General features: G+C 37.4%; 1 protein-coding gene across 1 annotated transcript in view; it reads right to left on the bottom strand.

Moving 5' to 3' along the window:
* Positions 1–216: 216 nt before the first annotated feature.
* The window catches only part of LOC116512450 (chloride channel protein C-like), a 69,398-nt gene continuing 50,610 nt past the window's right edge, over positions 217–19,004 (bottom strand). Inside the window, 3 exon segments of the mRNA XM_032222937.1 lie at positions 217–447; positions 1,552–1,647; positions 2,960–3,047. Coding sequence (XP_032078828.1) covers positions 217–447; positions 1,552–1,647; positions 2,960–3,047 — 415 coding nt within the window.

The following is a 19,004-nucleotide window of genomic DNA, read 5'->3' as shown; positions in this document are numbered from 1 at the left end:
AACTTTAAAAACCCTATAATGTAGGGTTATATAATTTATATAACACTAAATTATATAACCCTAAATTTATAATTTAGATATTTAAATATAAACAAGTTATATATTTCTTTCATTCATTATGAAAAATGTTAAGTCTACCATCACCACCACTGCCACCAAAAAAAAGAGAATACAATAAAGTCTGATGATTAGTTCAATCTTCAATTGGATTATTTCCTAGTCCAAAAGCTCATCATCTGAGTGAGGTTGGTGTGATGCTTTCTGGGATCCCAGTTTTTTTTCTAGTTGAAAGGATATCAGATCTTTCCTAGTGATTATGCCAACAACTTTATTCTGCAAATCAACTACTGTTAAGTGACGAAGACCCAGAGATCGAAATATGATGTATGTGCGTTGCAGTGAGAAATGAGCTTGAACTGATACTGCTGATTTGTTTATATATGGATCCTGAAAGGTAAAATAAAGAACAGATTCAGAGAAAAAGATTGGAAAAAAAATCTCGCTGGTAGTTTAAAATGATAAAAAAGAAACAATTACAACAACAATTGGAACCAGAATTTCAGTGTCTAAACAAGGTGGTTATTAAATGAGTCATACCAAATTTTATGATCTTTTTTGGCCACAGTTAAGTGAATCACTGAGGTTGTTAAGAAAATCACATGGTCATTAAGTGAATCTTGTTTCTTCAACTGACTGCTTGTCAAAAGCAGGCTGGGAAAATTGCAAATGGCAATCATTTGATCCAAGGATGTGGCATGTTGTTCGATTAGAGAAAGATTAATAACTATATTTATCAGTAAGTGGAAACTCTTATAGACTTTTTGCTTGAAACAAAGAGAAATTGTGATTTATTTGAGGGTTGAAAAGAACTTTATGGAAAGAAGGAAAGTGTGATGTAACTTTAGATAAAAGGGTAAAATATAAATGCATTTACAACCACAGTCAATTTATTTATTTACAATTTTTTCTCATTTTCTTTCTTTCTTTTCTAATATTTGTACCGTTTTTATCTCATTAGAAATTTCTTTGATAAAAATTACATTTTTTAAAAATAGCACATTTTGCAGAGAGGTAGTCAGACTGGTACAATTTTTTTTCATTCATCAGCCCCCTGATTTTCATTGCTATATTATTAGAGGTATGGTTATAGAAAGGCGGGGGGGGGGGGGGATGAATGCAGAATACTGCACCTTCGTGGTTGCATAGAAATCAAATATTGGCTTTTAAAGGATATGTTCTATTAACATTGCATCTTTTTGATAATCTGAAACATTTTAATTGCTGACCCACATGCAATGCTTGTTTTCTTCTTTCCTTTTTCCCCTTTGTTGGCTCATTGTATCAACATCTGTTATGTTTATATAATATGAATTAAAACTCAGGAATGCTGTTTGTACTCAGTTACTTTTGTTGAGAGTATATCGTCCCAGGATTGGCAGTGTTTATGTAAATCAGTGTAACTGACACAGCTGTCATAAACAGAAGAGAAAATATAACAAACACATTGTAGGCAAAGGAAATGTGTGCTTTTAGAATTGCTTTCACTCTTACTAGATTGATGAAGAGTTGTTGATATTGAGGGTCTGTAGTATAACAAGCCAACATAGCAGTCATCCACTGCTGATTGGGTAATTTCTCAGTTCTGATCTGGAATATACAGTATAATTACTAGAATAATACAGTGTAATTATATAGCATACAAACACTCCAACTGTGTAGAGCAATTCAACCAGGTTGGTTTTATAGCAAGAAAAAGAAAACTCTGGAGCACTGAAGAATGCATGCATTTTTTTTTCATTCTATGATGCAAAATCCGTGTACAAAATTCAATATTTACTTGCAATTTTTCTCTCTGAAAATCATTTTCCTATGTAGTTATTTTTTTAAAAAGCAACAAGTGCTTTTTTAAAAGAATAAGATATATTAGAAAATTTATTACATAAGATTAATAAAATTGCAAAGCCCAGTAAATCAAGAGCTGCTTAAGTTTGAGGAGAGAATACAAGCCAATAATTATGTATACATATACGGTACTTTGTTTTGCAATTGTTGTAATTTATAAGTCTTCATAAATACAGCAATATTCTGAAACAAGTTTATTATAGCAATACATAATAAATAGAAGTAGAACAATCATGGAATAAAATATTCTATTTTTTGTGAATATATCAATTCATTATTGGTGAATAAGTGCAATTCATCAAATAATTTAGTCCACAGATGGAATAATTTTGGAGCAAGTGTTTGGTAATCAAACAATCATATACTAAAGAAAGAAATAAGGAAGCTTGCTTCAGGAAGAATACCATTTTTGCAACTTGGGGAGCTATTTAATCTTTGTTAAAATAATTAGGGTAGACTAAGAAATGTACTTCATTCACAACAAAAAGCAGTTTTTAAGAAATAAAAAGAGGAACAGTGGATAGAAAAATAGGTAAACTGGTTGGTTCTTGTTTATATTTTTCAAGCACTGACAAGATTTTTGAGGACAGATGTCAGTATGGCTTTAGTGATGTCAGTGGCAATAGTAGATAATTACTATAATAGAACTGCACAGTTGTATATAAATTATCTCTAAATTTCTTGTGAGATCAGGAACTAAATTTTCCTATGAGGCACACTGAAGCTCTATCCTATTATTTTATTAATTAAAAATGGCTTTATAACACACAGCTGCAGGTTCATGTTATAGAAATACAGTTGTGGGCCAAACAAGGACTATCGAAATGTAATGTATAAAGTCTCACTGGAGTAGAATAATGAGGAAGGAAGCAAGGAAAGAAACAAAGAAGGAAGCAAGCAAAGAAGGAAGCAAAGAAAGAAGGGAGATACATCAACTCACAGTGTTCTATACTATTTATTTTAAAACCTAAAATACTGCATTATTTCCATAGTGAGCAACCTTCCCCTAACTAAATTTTTCATATGAGAGACAATTAAACAAGAACGCATATATTACCTTCTGATAGGGCAGAAAAGGTGGATGGGATTCAGGGTCTTCCATTTCAAAAATGGTCTCATTTTCCAGTAGCACACAGAGCTCAAGCCTAGTTCCACAGAAAGAACATTTATCACCAGATGTCCATGTCCAAAACTTCTATGAGACTTCTATGAGAATGTTTTTGCTTTGTTTTCTTTTTAATTGGCAAAATTTTGAATTTGTGGACTTAAGTTTTTTGAATTTTGGATTGATGTTCTTATCATATTTGGTCCTGCTAGCTATGGATTATGGGATCCATAGTTCAAAGTCACTTGTGGACCCAGCATAGATCATAATCTCTGCATCAGGATAACAGCAGTGACAGAGTTTTGCACTTGTACACTTTTTTAATTTCCCTGAAAGATGGGAAGCCTAAGGAAAAATCTTTTTATCTTTATTTCAATGTTTATTTTTAACAGACTTGCAAGTACTGATACATACAGAGAGAGAAAGAAAGACATATATATTCTGATAATTAGTTTAATACAGTAAAGCATATTTAAAACATCAGAGAATACTGAAAACTATTCCTTATATTAATAAGTATAAGGTATGGATAGGTGATCATTCATATAACATAGAACAGTGATGGCTAACCTTTTGGCACAGAGTGCCAAAAACGCACACATGCACACCCATAATGCAATGCACGCATGACTCCCCCACATGTGCCTGCCCCCAAGCATACGTTCATGACCCCCCACGTGCGCCATGCACATGCAACCCTCACTTCTCCCTGCGCATGCTTTTGCGACCCCCTTTGAATGTGCAGGTGACCCCCTGTGTGCCCTCTGGCCCCATGCAGATGCACATGACCCCCCCCATGTGCGTCCTTTCCCCTCCACAGATGTGCCCCACTCACACACACATGGACCCCAGCCCCTGCGGATGTGTGCACAACCTGTGCATGTGTGCCCTGCCCCCCGTGCATGCGCAGCAGAGACCTGAAAACCAGCTGGCCATTGGGAGATGCGTGCATGCACGGTGGAGCTGAGGTGGGGCGACAGCTTGCATGCCCACAGAGAGGGCTCTGCATACCACATGTGCCACAGGTTCGCTATCACGGACATATAATAAACAGCATTAGATTAAATTTTGATCTTATCTAGATATCTATAACATCTTTGATCTTTATTTCATGCCCATAACACCTATGTATGTCAAAAGAGACACCTCTTCAATTTTCAACTGATTGATATATAAGCATACATGATATGATCCCAACTTGTTTGCTGGAAAATATTACTATTAGTAATTAAAAACCCAACATGATACATGGTACATGTAAAGGCATAAATTGCAAGCGCATAAAGAAAGAAAGAAATCCACCAGATCAAGAACTTTAATCAAAATAAGAAAACCAGCATTGTACCACTAGTCAAGCTTTGTCCCTTTCAGTTAAATATTAATATAACTGCTCTTTTTGTCATCTGCCCCTCCCTTGATCCTCCCTCCACCACAGATGTCTTGGGTACATGAGCAATTTGATTTCACTTCACCAGTTCACTTGTTTCAAACATGAATGATAAATAAAAAATAAATTAATAGTTTGGAATTATAACAAAAATTTAGGGTTATAATTTATTGTATCTGAGCATGTAAATATTTTTAAACTAGTAGTTGTTTATTATACTAATAGTGGTGTTTTGGTGAAGTTAAAATGTATGATCCATTGAGTACAATGGTAAAGAACACAAACATTGGTTTAGCATAAGCGTTTGACTAGCAGATTCAAAATTATTCAGCATTGGTCTGAAAAAAACCAGTAGGACATCACAGAGGAGTCAGACTTTAGGGGGGGTGGGAAATCTATGTAATGAAAAAGACATATGTACACATATTGAAAGAAAGAGTTAGAACACAAGAGAAAAATGAGTGTCCATTGTTTGACTTCTTAGACTCACTGAAGTCACACTTCAGAAATATAACAAACTTATTATTTGACGTTACATATATCCTTCCTATCATGTCTTTAGGTTTTTAAAACAACAGCCTGAGCATGTTTCACTATATTTTTGCATTAACAGGAAGTTTTAGAGATCAGATATTGAACTGGCAATTATTCTTCTATTCTTTATTTATTTAGAAAGGAAGAAATCGCTTTAGTAAAAAGTATATTTTACAAAATAGTCTGGCAAAGTGATTTAGCATTTCCATTTCATGGTATAGCCTTTACAAAACAAACATCCTATACGCAATTAGAATAGAACACTATTACTTCCAACTCTCACATTAGATATTAACTTTCCCATTGCTTATGCTGAAATCTATAAGCTTGGGAAATGTTTTTTGCATCAACCCTTGTGGAAATGTCCATTTATCTATTACACATTACAATGATAGAAAATTTAAGAAATTGTTTCAAGCCAGCTACAAAATATATACAGAGTTAGAGTCTTTCTGCACAACAACATTATGGCACAATAAAGTCTGTATGTCTAATAAAAATGCCCAATTCATACCAATTTACTGGTCACCCAGATGATAACAATATTGTAATATCCAGTAGCTAGTTTAATTATGGTACCTCATTTCTTTTCAAATTCCATCTTTTCAAATGCAATCTTTCTTCATGATTCAGTCTGTCATTCAAATATATGGCAGTTTCACAATGCTTTCTTTTTCTAGAAAGTGCCAGGATTTCATTTGCTCAAATTCACATTATTATATCTCACTCTCTCTACCTTCCCTAACTAGTTTCCAAATACCTCATAATTATAGGAGATAAACTGATGGATTGTAAAAATAGAAGAAAAAAGCAAACTGCTAGCCCGTTAGTCTACTATTTGGGGGGCAAGGGAGAATGATGGAGTGTTATCTTCCAGTCTCACACATTCTCAGCAGAAATAGCAGAGGAACCTGGAAACAGGCAGGAAGATCACATTTTCAACCACTTAAATGAGGTGTAGCCAATCTGATGCTCTCCAAATATTTTATGATTCGGTCTCAGACTGAATCCCAACTAGCATAGCCAATTACAGAGATAATGGTCTAAAACAGTGGTCCCCAACCTTTTTATCGCCGCGGACCAGTCAGCCTTTGATAATTTTACCGTGGCCCGCTGAGCGCGCGCAGGGGTGGGGGGGCATCTCTTCCCTGGAGCCTTTGCGCACGGCCCAGGAGCTACCATTATAACTTTCAGGCAGGCCTTCCATAAAAATAACATAGAGGTTAGTCTTTCTTCATCTTTTTTATGTCTATTAAATTTTAATAATTAAAACACTATCAGGATCTAAAGCAGGGGTGTCAAACTCGATATCATTGAGGACCATATCAGGATTGTGTTTGACCCTGTGGGGCTGGGTTGGGCGTGGTCAATTTGACATCACTCGTGTTGTGGCCCGAGTGCTCTGGTTCTCCAGGAAGAAGACGGACACCCCGAACGCCATCACCGCCAAGAGCTGCAATTTAGGCGGCAACATAATCCGGAGCAGCCCCATCGGCGGCTGCAGCAGCAGCAGCAGCAGCCGCCGTCACCGCCACCTCCCTGGTCCCACACGTCCGCCCGGAGATCACGACATGACGCGGGGCACTGACAGGGGAGGCCGGGTTGGTGGTGGTGGTGGTGGTGGTTCGGGGAACAGCCTCTGCGGGAGACAAAAACGGCGGCCGCAGACGAGCCAGGGGAAAGCCCGGCGCCGGCGAGAGCTCGCGGGGAAGAGGGGGGGAGGAAACAACCACCTGGGCTTCTCACATTCCTCGCAGCGAAACCTCGCGACGGCACACCCCCACCAACCGCCTCTGAGAGAGGCTCAGTCCGGTGGCCCCACTCCGCACACCGTCCCAGGCACGCGCCCGGCCACCCCAGCCACCAATTTGCGTGCGCTGCTCAGCAACTGAACGCCCGGCCTTAATTCACGCCCCTTTAGCTTACCTCCCCTACCTCGCCGACCAGCCAGAATACTGATTGGACGACGTTGTCCCGTAGGCCTAGCGACTTTCCCTTAGGCCCCCGGCCGCTGCGCGGCCCGGTGCCAGGTACTCCACGGCCCGGCACCGGTCCGCGGACCGGGGGTTGGGGACCACTGGTCTAAAACATCTGAAAGGTATTAGTTACCAGTAAGAATAACAAATCCTTAAAAGTCTTCTCATAATCATTAATTGCACTTCATATTACATTTCCATTTTAGTCTCCAAGTGAAATCTCGGTGACCTGTTTCTCACAATCAAGTACATTCAAGATTTTGTCCCTTCCACAGCTTTCGGTAGCTATTCAAAACCAGACATGGGCTTCACCAATTGACTGGCCGATATTTTGTATTGATTGATTTTATTTGTATGTGAAGAGCTAACTCTTTTCAAATATAATTTTGATAGGTCATACAAATTGAATAAGGTAATTGTGTAGGTGATAAAATGTAAAAATAACAACAGTATCAAGAGTTGCATATGTTTAAAAGAAAAATTGCCGCTGAAAAATATTGTATCCAAATTTAATGATGATATTTACCTGAAGGAAGGGCAAGAATGGATGGAAAATAATCAAGGAGAGAATCAACCTGGAACTAAGGAAAAATTTCATGAATGTTAGAACAATTACTCAATGGAACAACTTGCCTCCAGAAGTTCTGAATGCTCCAACATGGGAAGTTTTTAAGAAGGGATTGGAAAATCATTTGTCTGAATTGATAGGGTTTCCTGCCTTATTTATATTTCATGGGAAAATACATAGAAAAATGCCATTGGCAGAAAATCCACAGGGTTAGGAATAGGTCTCCATCAATTTGGAGAGGAAAATGGACATCGCAAATGGATTCAGAACACATCAGTATGGTTATGCGGACGATACACAGCTGTATCTGTCCGCCCCGTGCCAACTCAATGAAGCGGTGGACGTGATGAACCAGGGTCTTGAGGCCGTTAGAGACTGGATGCGGGCTAACAAGCTTGTACTCAACCCAGAAAAGACCGAGTGGCTGTTGTGTTTCCCTCCCAACAATTTGGCTAGCATTCCATCACTCAGGCTGGGGGGTCAAATTTTACACCCCTCAGACAGGGTTCGCAACTTGGGAGTCCTCCTGGATCCACAGCTGACCTTTGATCACCACCTGTCGGCTGTGACCAGGGGGACATTCGCCCAGGTTCGCCTGGTGCGCCAGTTGCGACCCTACCTGAATCGGGAGGCTCTCACAACAGTCACTCGCGCCCTCGTGACCTCTAGGCTGGAATACTGCAACATGCTCTACATGGGGCTGCCCTTGAAGAGCATCCGGCGACTTCAGCTAGTCCAGAATGCGGCCGCGCGAGTGATTGTGGGTGCACCTCGGTTCACCCACATAACACCTATCCTCCGCGAGCTGCACTGGCTACCTGTTGATCTCCGTGTGCGCTTCAAGGTGCTTCTTACCACCTATAAAGCCCTCCATGGTAGTGGATCTTGGTACTTGGGAGACCGCCTCCTGCCGATTACCTCCTCGAGACCGATTAGATCTCATAGATTAGGCCTCCTCCGAGTGCCATCTGCCAGCCAGTGCCGGCTGGCCACTACGCGGAGGAGAGCCTTTTCAGTGGTAGCTCCGACCCTCTGGAACGAGCTCCCCGTGGGGATCCGTACCCTCACCACCCTTCAGACCTTCCGCGCAGCCCTCAAGAACTGGCTATCCTGCCAGGCCTGGGGGTAGAGATTGATCTGCCCCCACCCGAATGTTGGATGAATGTTGTTTACTTTTTAATTATATGTAATGTTATATGTTATTGTCTGTATCCCCCTTCCTATGAGTTGTTAGCCGCCCTGAGTCCCCTCAGGGAAAAGGGCGGCCTATAAATAAACCTAGGAGGATGCATAATTTTCAAGCCTGCCTTATCTACAATTTCGATAAAATACATGAGAAAATCGCATTCATGGAAAATCCATTTAGGATTAGGGTTAGGTCTTCATGAATTCGTAAAGCGAAATGGACATTGCCAATGGACTGAGAGCACATGAGTATGGTTTGGAATGGACATTCCTTTTGAGCCTGCTTTATCTACATTTTCTGAGAAAATACATGGAAAATCCCATTCACCAAAAATCCACTTAGGGTTAGGCTTATGTGTCCATGAATTCAGGAACCTTAATGGACATGGGATTCAGAGCCCATGGCTATGGTTAGGAGCATGCATACCTTTCAAGCCTGCCTTATCTACATTTCCTGTGAAAATACATGGAAAAATCCAATTCGCCCAAAAAAATTAAATAGTCCAATTACTTTTCAATTTTAGACAATTCTATCATGTACTTATTGTAAGCTATAAGACAACTATAGGATCAATATTTCAATTTTTTTCACATATACGACACCAAACTGCTCTTGTCTCAAAAACTCTTACAAATTGCAATTCAGCTACATCTGTTTTTAACTGACCTTTCAGAAATTTAATTCCCATTCTACATTATTTTTATTTGTTCTGAAGAATGTGCTGCTCATGTAAAAAGTGAACTCTTGATGCTTAAAATAATTTTAAAAATCATCTTTAAGATCTTATATAAAATCTTTACCCAAGCACTTCTCTAAACAATAGTTATAAAAGCCCTGCATAAAATAAAACTTGTGCATAAGTACCTGTGTGTGTATTTGCATTTCTCAGATTATTTCTATTTAGAATACTAAATAAGAAAAATCTGTTCAGAATTAAGAAAAAAATACTTTTTAACTGCATCAGTTTATAGACAGATGTTCAAATGCACATCAAATGTAGGAATCCAGGCTGTAGTACAAGACTGGAAATCATAGTTCATAGGTCAAAAATGTTACTGTTGTTATCTTAATAAAGTGCTTAGTAAAGTGTGTACCCTATGCTTTCTAGCAGTAGTTAGCATTGCTTCATCAAGTGATACTCACAAGAGAGACATGTTTTTATATCACTAATCTAATTTCTCTTCTTCTGCCATTCTCCTGAAAACCTGTAAATAGTGCAATCAATGCCTCAGACCATTCCTAGTTTTCAAAAATATTTTTCTATCTTTGCATGACATTAATTTCTATTAATCTGATTTAATTCCATGATGGCCAAGAGACATTTCTTGGTACACAGATGACTTACTCTCTGGAAACAAATATTGTGGGGGTAAAACACCCATAACACTCCTCGGTGTGTATGTGTTCTGCTAAAATACAGCCTCTTGTGCCTTTAAATGGCTTCTACTGTACTGCTGTAAAATGGCTTCTACTGTACAGCGCAGTGGAGTTGCCATGGTAACAACTTCACAGTACTCCACAAGAGGGCTTCCTCTGGTAAGGGGGAAAATCCAATATTAGAAATTACATTTGGTCCAGACATTTTCTCACTATAAATAAATACCTAGGCAACACCAGGTTATCGGCTAGTTACTTTCTAAAACAGGGCAGTTGGAAAATATTACAGATTGTGTGTTATTGTGTGAAAATATATAAGCAATGTAAGAACTCCTCTATGAGATTGTGCTACAGAGGACAGCATATATTCCAAAGTATTGCTTTAAATACAAAGTCTTAGTACTGTTAATTATGACCCAAACCTATTCATAATATACTTTATAGCATTGATGCAATAAATTATATATAGAAATAACAATACAATAAATTTGAAAATTTTTACCAGATCTTTTGTACTTCTGTACTCAGCAATTGAAGCAATTCAGAGAAGATGAGATTGGGAGATTTCATTCAACATAATTATTTATTTGGTTTTGTTTTGTTCATCTGTTTTTCTTTAGAATAGATATTATGCAGAAAGCAGTTGGAGCAGTTTAATCACAATTCCATCAATATTTATGGGATCTTCATTATTTATATAAGAAGTTCAGAATGGTCAGACATCTTTCCTTTATTAACATTAGTTAATTGCAAAATTATTGTACTACTCAAGTTACTAAACATGAGCATCTCACTTTTTCCTAAAAATGGTGAAGATCAATAACTGTTTTTGAAGAAAGAAAAAAAATTATGGGATTATCCAACACTAGATGTTGTAACAAGAACTGTGACCTACATATCAACTCTACATTTTTGCTCAGGCAGCACATATCCAAAGCATTCCCTTATGCTTCTGAAACAAATTGGCCCCATATCATTTTGGCTTAATAAATTTTTTATTCTCTTTGTCAATGAAAAGAAATCACTAAAAATCAGCCAGAAATATATAGTAATAAATAAGTTATTTCTGTCTCGAAGGTTAACGCAGCTTTAAGTTTTCAACTTTGTCATATTTTCTAAACTATAATGTCTTCAATTTACTTTCAATTATGCAACATGCACTTTACTGGAGGGAAAGCATGTTTTAGCTAAACAATGTAGTTTGGTTTTAGTATTCCCATGGATCATTGTAAAAATGTTTCTCTCAGCAATAGTGTCATTATTGTTACTAAATACAGCTGCTCAGCCATCATTAATACAGATGATTTTTTTAAACTGATTTGTCTACTGAGAAATTAGTTCAGGACTATGGCTACAATCAGGTAATCTTTAAACCATCAAGTTCTTTCTCTGTCATATTTCTTGTCCTGCTCTCACACCTTCTTCCTATTTTTAATACTCTGTTGCAACTGAGTATGTATGGGTAGAACGATTTCTCCAAAGAAGGAAAGCAAACTGCGATCAACTGAAGTTTTACTATTTTGGTACTACATAGAAGATGTTGATGTAGTTATGACTCAAATGCTAAGTATTAGCATCAGTTCAGATAAAGATTAATTCTAGGGTCATTTAAATATTGTTTATATAGCTTCAAGAAACTTCACAGTCCTTTTCCTCATTGCTCATTGTTCTTTTCCTGCTGGGTAGGTTCTCTAGATTCTTCAATATTTTTTCATTGTCAATTTTATAGCGTAGAAAGTCCAAGAGAGTTGCTGGAATTCACACATTAGAAATTTGATACCATATATTTTGGGGGTTATTTTCGGTAAAGCAACACTGATTCTGTAAAGAAAGCTAAACCTGCAAATATTTTTTTATAATAATGAACCATGAGGAACATCTGGAAATAAGGGATGAAAGAATCCTCTAATGATTACAATAACACTTCAATATTTATGACCTAAGCTGTAGTTTAAAAAAAAAATATCCAGGAGAAGAGAATAATTCTAAAATGCTTCTTTATTTCATTTTCAAAAGAATAACAACGTCACTTGCCATAAATGATGTTGTTTTACTAGTATAAACCCATCTCAAAATTGGAAATAGAAATGCTTGGTATTTAAGCAAATGACAATGTTTAGACATTTTTTTCTGTTTTGCAAAAAGGACAGAGAGGAAAGAGAGAAAAAGGGTTTTTTGATTCCTTCCATTTCTGCAGTGTGTCTTCTCAACATTGTTCTAAGCCACTTTTACAAATGGATAGAAAATATGACTTCCTGGGCGGGACTTACTGATGGAAACAGCTAAACATAGCTGCTCCCGAGTTACCAGTCATGTTATCTGTTCAGATGATCATCTATCAGACATCTGACAGACACCTTACTCTTCGGGAAAAGAAGGGAAAGGAGAGAAGTTTTGTCGAGCAAATGCCTTTCTGATCTTTGCAGCTTCTGTGTCTGCGAAGAGAAGGGGGGCCAGCTGAAGACAGAACTGTTCCGTGCTGGAATTCTCCAGCTGCTTTGCAGCTCAAAGTAAGCTCCCTCCCACTCAGATCAAAGATTGAATTACTTCACTTCAAAACGAGCAGAATTTGTATGCGAGAGCATTAATTGTTTATTTAAATCCTAGCTTCTTTTTTACAAGAACCTCTTCCGTTATTTTATTTATTTAAAGAGGCGTCTAAAATGGCGACGAGCCAGCTGAATTGCTGAGTAACAATGTTTATCTAGTTATACGGAGTTTCAAAACTTCAAAGAAAGGGAGTGAATTATTTTGCCTCACAGCCGGCCAACAGATCTTTATTAATTAGTTTCACTTTTAAAGATTTAAAAGACTCTTTGCGAATATAGAGACATTCAAAACAGTGGTGAATATGCTGAACTGTTTCATCACAATGCTTATTTTTTGAAACCTTCTGCAAAGTCCTACGAAGTTTATTTAAAAAAAAAGTACCTCTTTCCACAACTGTATAGTGGGCCAGTAGAGTTTTCCTAATAGCTTGAAGATAAAATTTGGAATGGCATCAAAACCAAATCCTAATCTGAAACCGCCCTCTTCTTCAGCCCCCAGAAGTACATCACCAATACTTGGTACAAAGTCACAGCCACCGCCCTCTATGCCCCCTACTGGAGAGTTACTAATGACAGAACTCTTCCTGAGAGAACTGAGTGAAGCTCATAACATGCTGACAAGTAAAGTGGAAAACAAACTGAAAGAGTTCGAAGAGGAGATAAAAGGGGAGATTAAAGAGGAGATAAAAGAACTTAAGGCTGACTTGTATGAAAAAATTGATACCAGGGTTGCTAAAATAAAAGATGATATGCTGGACTTGTAACTGTACTGACAGAACATGTTTCTGGAATTGAAGATAGTCTAGAGGATCTTAACGAAGCTAATATCAATTTGACATCCAAAACTGAGGTGGTGCAACAAAAAGTTGAAAACGCTGAAAAAGAAATTATGATACAGTACAGGCAGATGGAGCTGGCATTAAGAGTAAGGGGGTTGCGTGAGGATAAACAGGAGAACTTGAAACAGATTCTTTCAGAAGCTTTTGATTGTCTGGTGGGAAGACCAGGGTCTAACTTTGACTGGCAGATCGATAAAATTTATTGCGTTAATTCTTGGGTGGCAAAACAGAAGCAACTCCCCCGAGATATAGTTATATATTTCACTACAAGAGAGCTCAGAAACATGATATTACAAGTCTTATAACACTAGGCTCCAAATTGGGGGCCAGGATTTGACTGTCTTGAAAGAAATACCACCTCAAATGCTAAGAGCCAGGAGAGACTATGCTTTTTTAGTGGAAGAACTCAGAAACCGTCAGATACAGTACAGATGGGACGCGCCATTTGGTATTATACTTACATTTGACAGGCAAAGATATCGTCTCAACTCCGTATGGAAAGCTCGAGATTTTTATCACAATATTTTGAAGGCGGGACACCCTGCACCATCTGGATCTGGAGAAAGGCCACAAGAAGGACAAGACAGACAGCAAACCACACAACTACCAGACAAGATGTACCATCTCCCCTCCCTAGAAGGGCAAGGTGTTATGGAACAAAGACCCAGCCGTATGACTACCAGACGAATGGAAAAACAAGCTAAAAAGCAACAACCTCAACAATCACCGGCCATTGATCAAGGAGTTACAGCAACAAGCTCAGAAGCCATGGGAGGAGCTAGGCCAAAGGTTAAACAGGCCATGCAGGAGGCTCTAAAAAAGCTTCAGGTAACCAAAGATGACAACTAAGATTTTAACATGGAACATCAATGGACTGAATTCTCCACAGAAGAGAAAGAAAATATTTCATTATCTTAAACAGTTTAAGAATGATATAATTTGTTTGCAAGAAACTCATATCAAATCAACTGATCAAAAATATTTGATTAACTCAAAACCTGGTCAACATTTTGTAGCTTCTGCTATGGAAAAGAAAAATGGTATAGTTGTATACTTAAGAAGAGACATCAAAGCTGAATTAATTGAAGCAGATCCCTTTGGAAGATATATCGCGCTAGATCTAATCTTAGAAGGGAAAAAGACTTTACTTTTGGGAATTTATGCTCCTAATCAACAGCAAGACGGATTCTATAGAAATGTTCATGCTAAATTAGTACAGTGGGACTATAGGTCTTGTATACTGTTGGGTGACTGGAACAGTGTGATAGACACTAAAAGAGATAAGAAGACCTCTCGCCCAAATACTAAAATGCGAGCCAAACTACCCAAACCTTTTTTTGACATGATGGACGACTTTGAATTGAGAGATATTTGGCGAGAAAGAAATGCAGAGGAATATGACTTCACCTTCTTTTCTGATACACATTAATCCCTTTCAAGGATTGATTTTATACTAATCACTAATGATTTACTTTCTAGGGTGAAGAGGACAAAGATTGCAGCTAGGGTCCTTTCGGATCATAACCCAGTTTGGATGGAATTGGGAAGGGCAGTGCAGGCAAGAAGGTCTTGGAGACTGAATGAAAACTTATTCAGATATGAAAAGTACATTAATGATTGTAAAAAAATGTTATCTGAATACTTTGTTTTGAATATGAATAAGGGTACACCTATGGAATTCGTATGGGATGCAAGCAAAGCGTATATGAGAGGAGTGTTGATGAATATAAATAAAATACATAGACATAAACAAGGGCTAAAACGAACAGAATTGGAAGAGGAAATTAAGAGGAAAGAGTTGGAGTTAACAATGAATCCAGGCGATACAAAGGTTAAGGAAGCAATTACCATATTAAAATCTCAATTTGACATGTTGATCTCTGACCAGGTAGCCACTAGTTTATTATATGCAAAACACAATACTTTTTGTAACACAAACAAACCTGGCAGATGGTTAGCTTATCAGATTAGGAAAAAAAGGAAAACTCGAAATATAACTAAACTGATTTATAGAGGGAAGGAGGTGTTTCAACAGGAGGAGATTCAAAAGGCATTTCAGGAAATTTTTACAAAATTGTATAAAGGGGATAAAATTAATGGTTTAGATATAGACAAATACTTAGATAAAGAGAAAATACCCTCAGTTAGAGAAGAGCACAGGCAGAAATTGAACCAAGCAATAACCTCAGGGGAAATTTTGCAGGTAATTAAGCAACTAAAGTTAGAGAAAGCACCAGGTACAGATGGTTTGACAGCGGTTTACTATAAAAATTTACAGTTAGAAATGGTAGAACCTCTTAGAGAATTATTTAATAAGATTCAAACGGAAGGTAAGGTGCCTCCATCTTGGAATACAGTGTTTATATCTTTGATACCCAAAGAAGATCAAGATACTACCCAACCAAAAAATTATAGACCTATCTCATTACTTAATGTAGATTATAAATTTTTTACTAAAATACTAGCAAATAGGTTAATGCTGGTTATTCAACAATTGATACACACCGACCAAACAGGTTTTATACAGGGGAGACAGATGAAAAGCAATGTTAGATTAATCATTAATGCATTAGAATATTTGGGAAAGAACAACCAAATCCCTGCTGCGTTCATATTTTTGGATGCTGAGAAGGCCTTTGATCGAGTTAACTGGCAATTTTTGTTGAAGATATTGCAAAAAATGCAGATAGGAGATAGCTTTTTACAGTCAATTAAAGCAATATACCAACAGCAAACAGCACAAATTATAGTCAATGGAAGTTTAACAGACCCTTTTCAAATTGGAAAAGGTACAAGACAGGGCTGTCCTTTGTCCCCACTATTGTTTATTATAACTCTGGAAGTATTGTTGAATAAAATACGGGGCTTGGATGGTCTAAAAGGGATCAAGATTAGGCAGCAAGAACACAGAGTCCGTGCTTTTGCGGATGATTTGGTCATAATATTGGAACAACCGCAGGAATCTAGTATGGTTTTAATGAATACGATTAATCAATATGGTCAAGTGTCTGGTTTTAAAATAAATTTAGGAAAAACAAAAATATTAGCTATAAATATGAATACTAAACAAAAGGAAGAACTAGGAGGGATGCTAGGATGTGAGGTAGTCAAAAAAGTCAAATATCTTGGAGTTAATATTTTAACTTCAAATGGGAAACTATATAAGCATAATTATGAACCACTTTGGCATAGTATACAGACAGAGATGAAAAAATGGAAGAAATTGCACTTATCTTTGTTGGGTAGGCAGTGAAAATGAACATCTTACCAAAATTTTTATTTCTCTTCCAAATGTTACCCATACTTAAAAAAGATGCGAATCTTTTAGAATGGCAGAAGGGTATCAACAAATTTGTATGGGCAGGAAAGAAGCCGAGGGTAAAGAGGAAAATAATGCAAGATGTACGCGAGAGAGGAGGCTTGAAATTACCTAACCTAAAACTATATTTTGATGCAGTGGCGCTATCTGTAATTAGTGATTGGACTCATTTAACTAATGATAGAATATTAAATATTGAGGGACACGATCTGGTATATGGTTGGCATGCTTACCTGTTATTCAACAAAAAATTGGATAAGAATTTTAAAAGTCATATTTTAAGAAATGCTTTACTGCGGGTCTGGAAAAAATACCAATATAAATTAAATGACAAGATACCCATGTGGGCAATTCCTAGACACGCAATTGAAAATATGAATGTAGCACAAAAACAGGACAGAATTACTTACAGACAGCTTCTTACCTCGGAAAGGGGGGTACTACAATTAAAATCTTTAGAGGTATTAAAAGAGGAGAAGGTAGTTCAAACATGGTTCCAGTATGGGCAATTACAGGCTAGGTGGAAAATAGATCAAAAAATTGGTTTTATCCAAGTTGAGGATAATTTGTTTAAACAAATAAGAGATCAAAGCTTAATGCATATAAAGAAGATATATAATGTATTAATACAGATGGATTCGGAAACAGAATTAGTTAAAGATTGTATGATAAAATGGGCTCAAAATATTGAAGAACCAATAATGTTGGATACATGGGAAAGAATCTGGGTAAGAAATGTGAAATTTACACAAGCTCAAAATCTGAGAGAAAATTTTTACAAGATGTTTTATAGATGGCATTTAGATCCTAAAAAGTTGGCTTCTATGTATCCAAATGTACAGCCTAAATGTTGGAGGTGTGGTTCTCTCAATGCTACGTATTATCATATATGGTGGACCTGCCAAAAGGTTAAGGCATTCTGGATAAAATATGGTGGATTATGCAAAATATCTTTAAAAGATAACTCCTCAGTTATTTTTACTAGGTATATGTACTGACTTTACAGTGGTAGAGACTAACTTGATTCTGCACCTAATAACGGCGGCAAGACTGTTGGTGGCGCAATACTGGAAGAAGGAAAATTTGCCTACAATTCAAGAATGGACATTAAAAGTCACAAACTTAGCCAAGATGGCTAAAATATCGGCATATCTTAAAGATCACTCAAATGAGAGATATAAACGAGACTGGAAAAAATGGATTGACTATATACAAAATAAATACAGGACCAAGAAATTCCAGTTAGCCTATGCTTAAGATCAGAAATGATTTAAATTGTTTAAAGTTAGTTCAGCAAGAAGAAGCTAAGGTCAATGTAGAATGTCATTAATTTCTTTATTTCTTTTTTCTCAATAGATTTTGGACTGTGTTTGTTAAAAATCCATACCGTGTACGGGTTCTGGGAAGTCGGGGGGGAGGAGGAGGGGGGAGGGGGGTGGAGGGAGGGAGGGGCATACAAATAATTGTACTTCGATGTTTTAATGATTGAGGAATGATAAAATATTTGTGTGTTTTAAAAGAAATAAAACCTTTGAAATAAAAAAATATATATTTTAGACTGTGTTTGTTAAAAATCTATGCCGTGTACGGGCTCTGGGAAGTCGGGGGGGAGGGAGGTGGGGTGTTAGGGGGGAGGGTGGGTGGAGGGGGGATATATACTATGTGTTAAATTTCAAGGTAATGCGATTTCACATGTATACTGTTTCTCTTTAATTTCTCTGTAAAAATAGGACAAGCTGAATACATTGACATATAGTAGAAATACACCTAGGGGAGGAATAGTGGGATAGAAGAAAGAGGGGTAGAGAGGGCGGGAGAGAGGATGGGAGGGAGGGTGAGAAGGAAGGGAGGGAGTGGACTGGGAGAGAGGAGTGGTAGAGGGGGAGGGGAAGTAGGGTAGAGGGGAATGATGGAGGGAAGATAGAAAGTTGGAGGGGGGCAGAAGAAAGAGGTGTATGGAGAGTGGAAGAGGTATATTGGGTTTCTATTTTGGGGGATATTGTTGACAAGAAGAATTGCTGTGATTATTGTTTAATGTTGTATGGCCCCGGCTTTGCACAGTATATATGTGACTGTATGAAAATGAAAAATGGAAAATAAAGAAAAAATTTATCCCGGAAAAAAAAGAAAAAAGAAAATATGAGGTCCTACTATCTTTTCCCCTAAGACTTTGGGGAGCAGTTAAAGGATCTTTCTTCCTCTCCGTAAATCCATTCAAATGAACTCTTACCCCCCTTTTCAGTTAAGGTCCCTAGGACACGG

The sequence above is a fragment of the Thamnophis elegans genome, chromosome 8 (genome assembly GCF_009769535.1).
Source record: "Thamnophis elegans isolate rThaEle1 chromosome 8, rThaEle1.pri, whole genome shotgun sequence".
Lineage (NCBI taxonomy): Eukaryota > Metazoa > Chordata > Lepidosauria > Squamata > Colubridae > Thamnophis > Thamnophis elegans.
The sequence above is the reverse complement of the archived record's forward strand: the minus strand, read 5'-3'. Positions and strand labels throughout refer to the sequence as shown.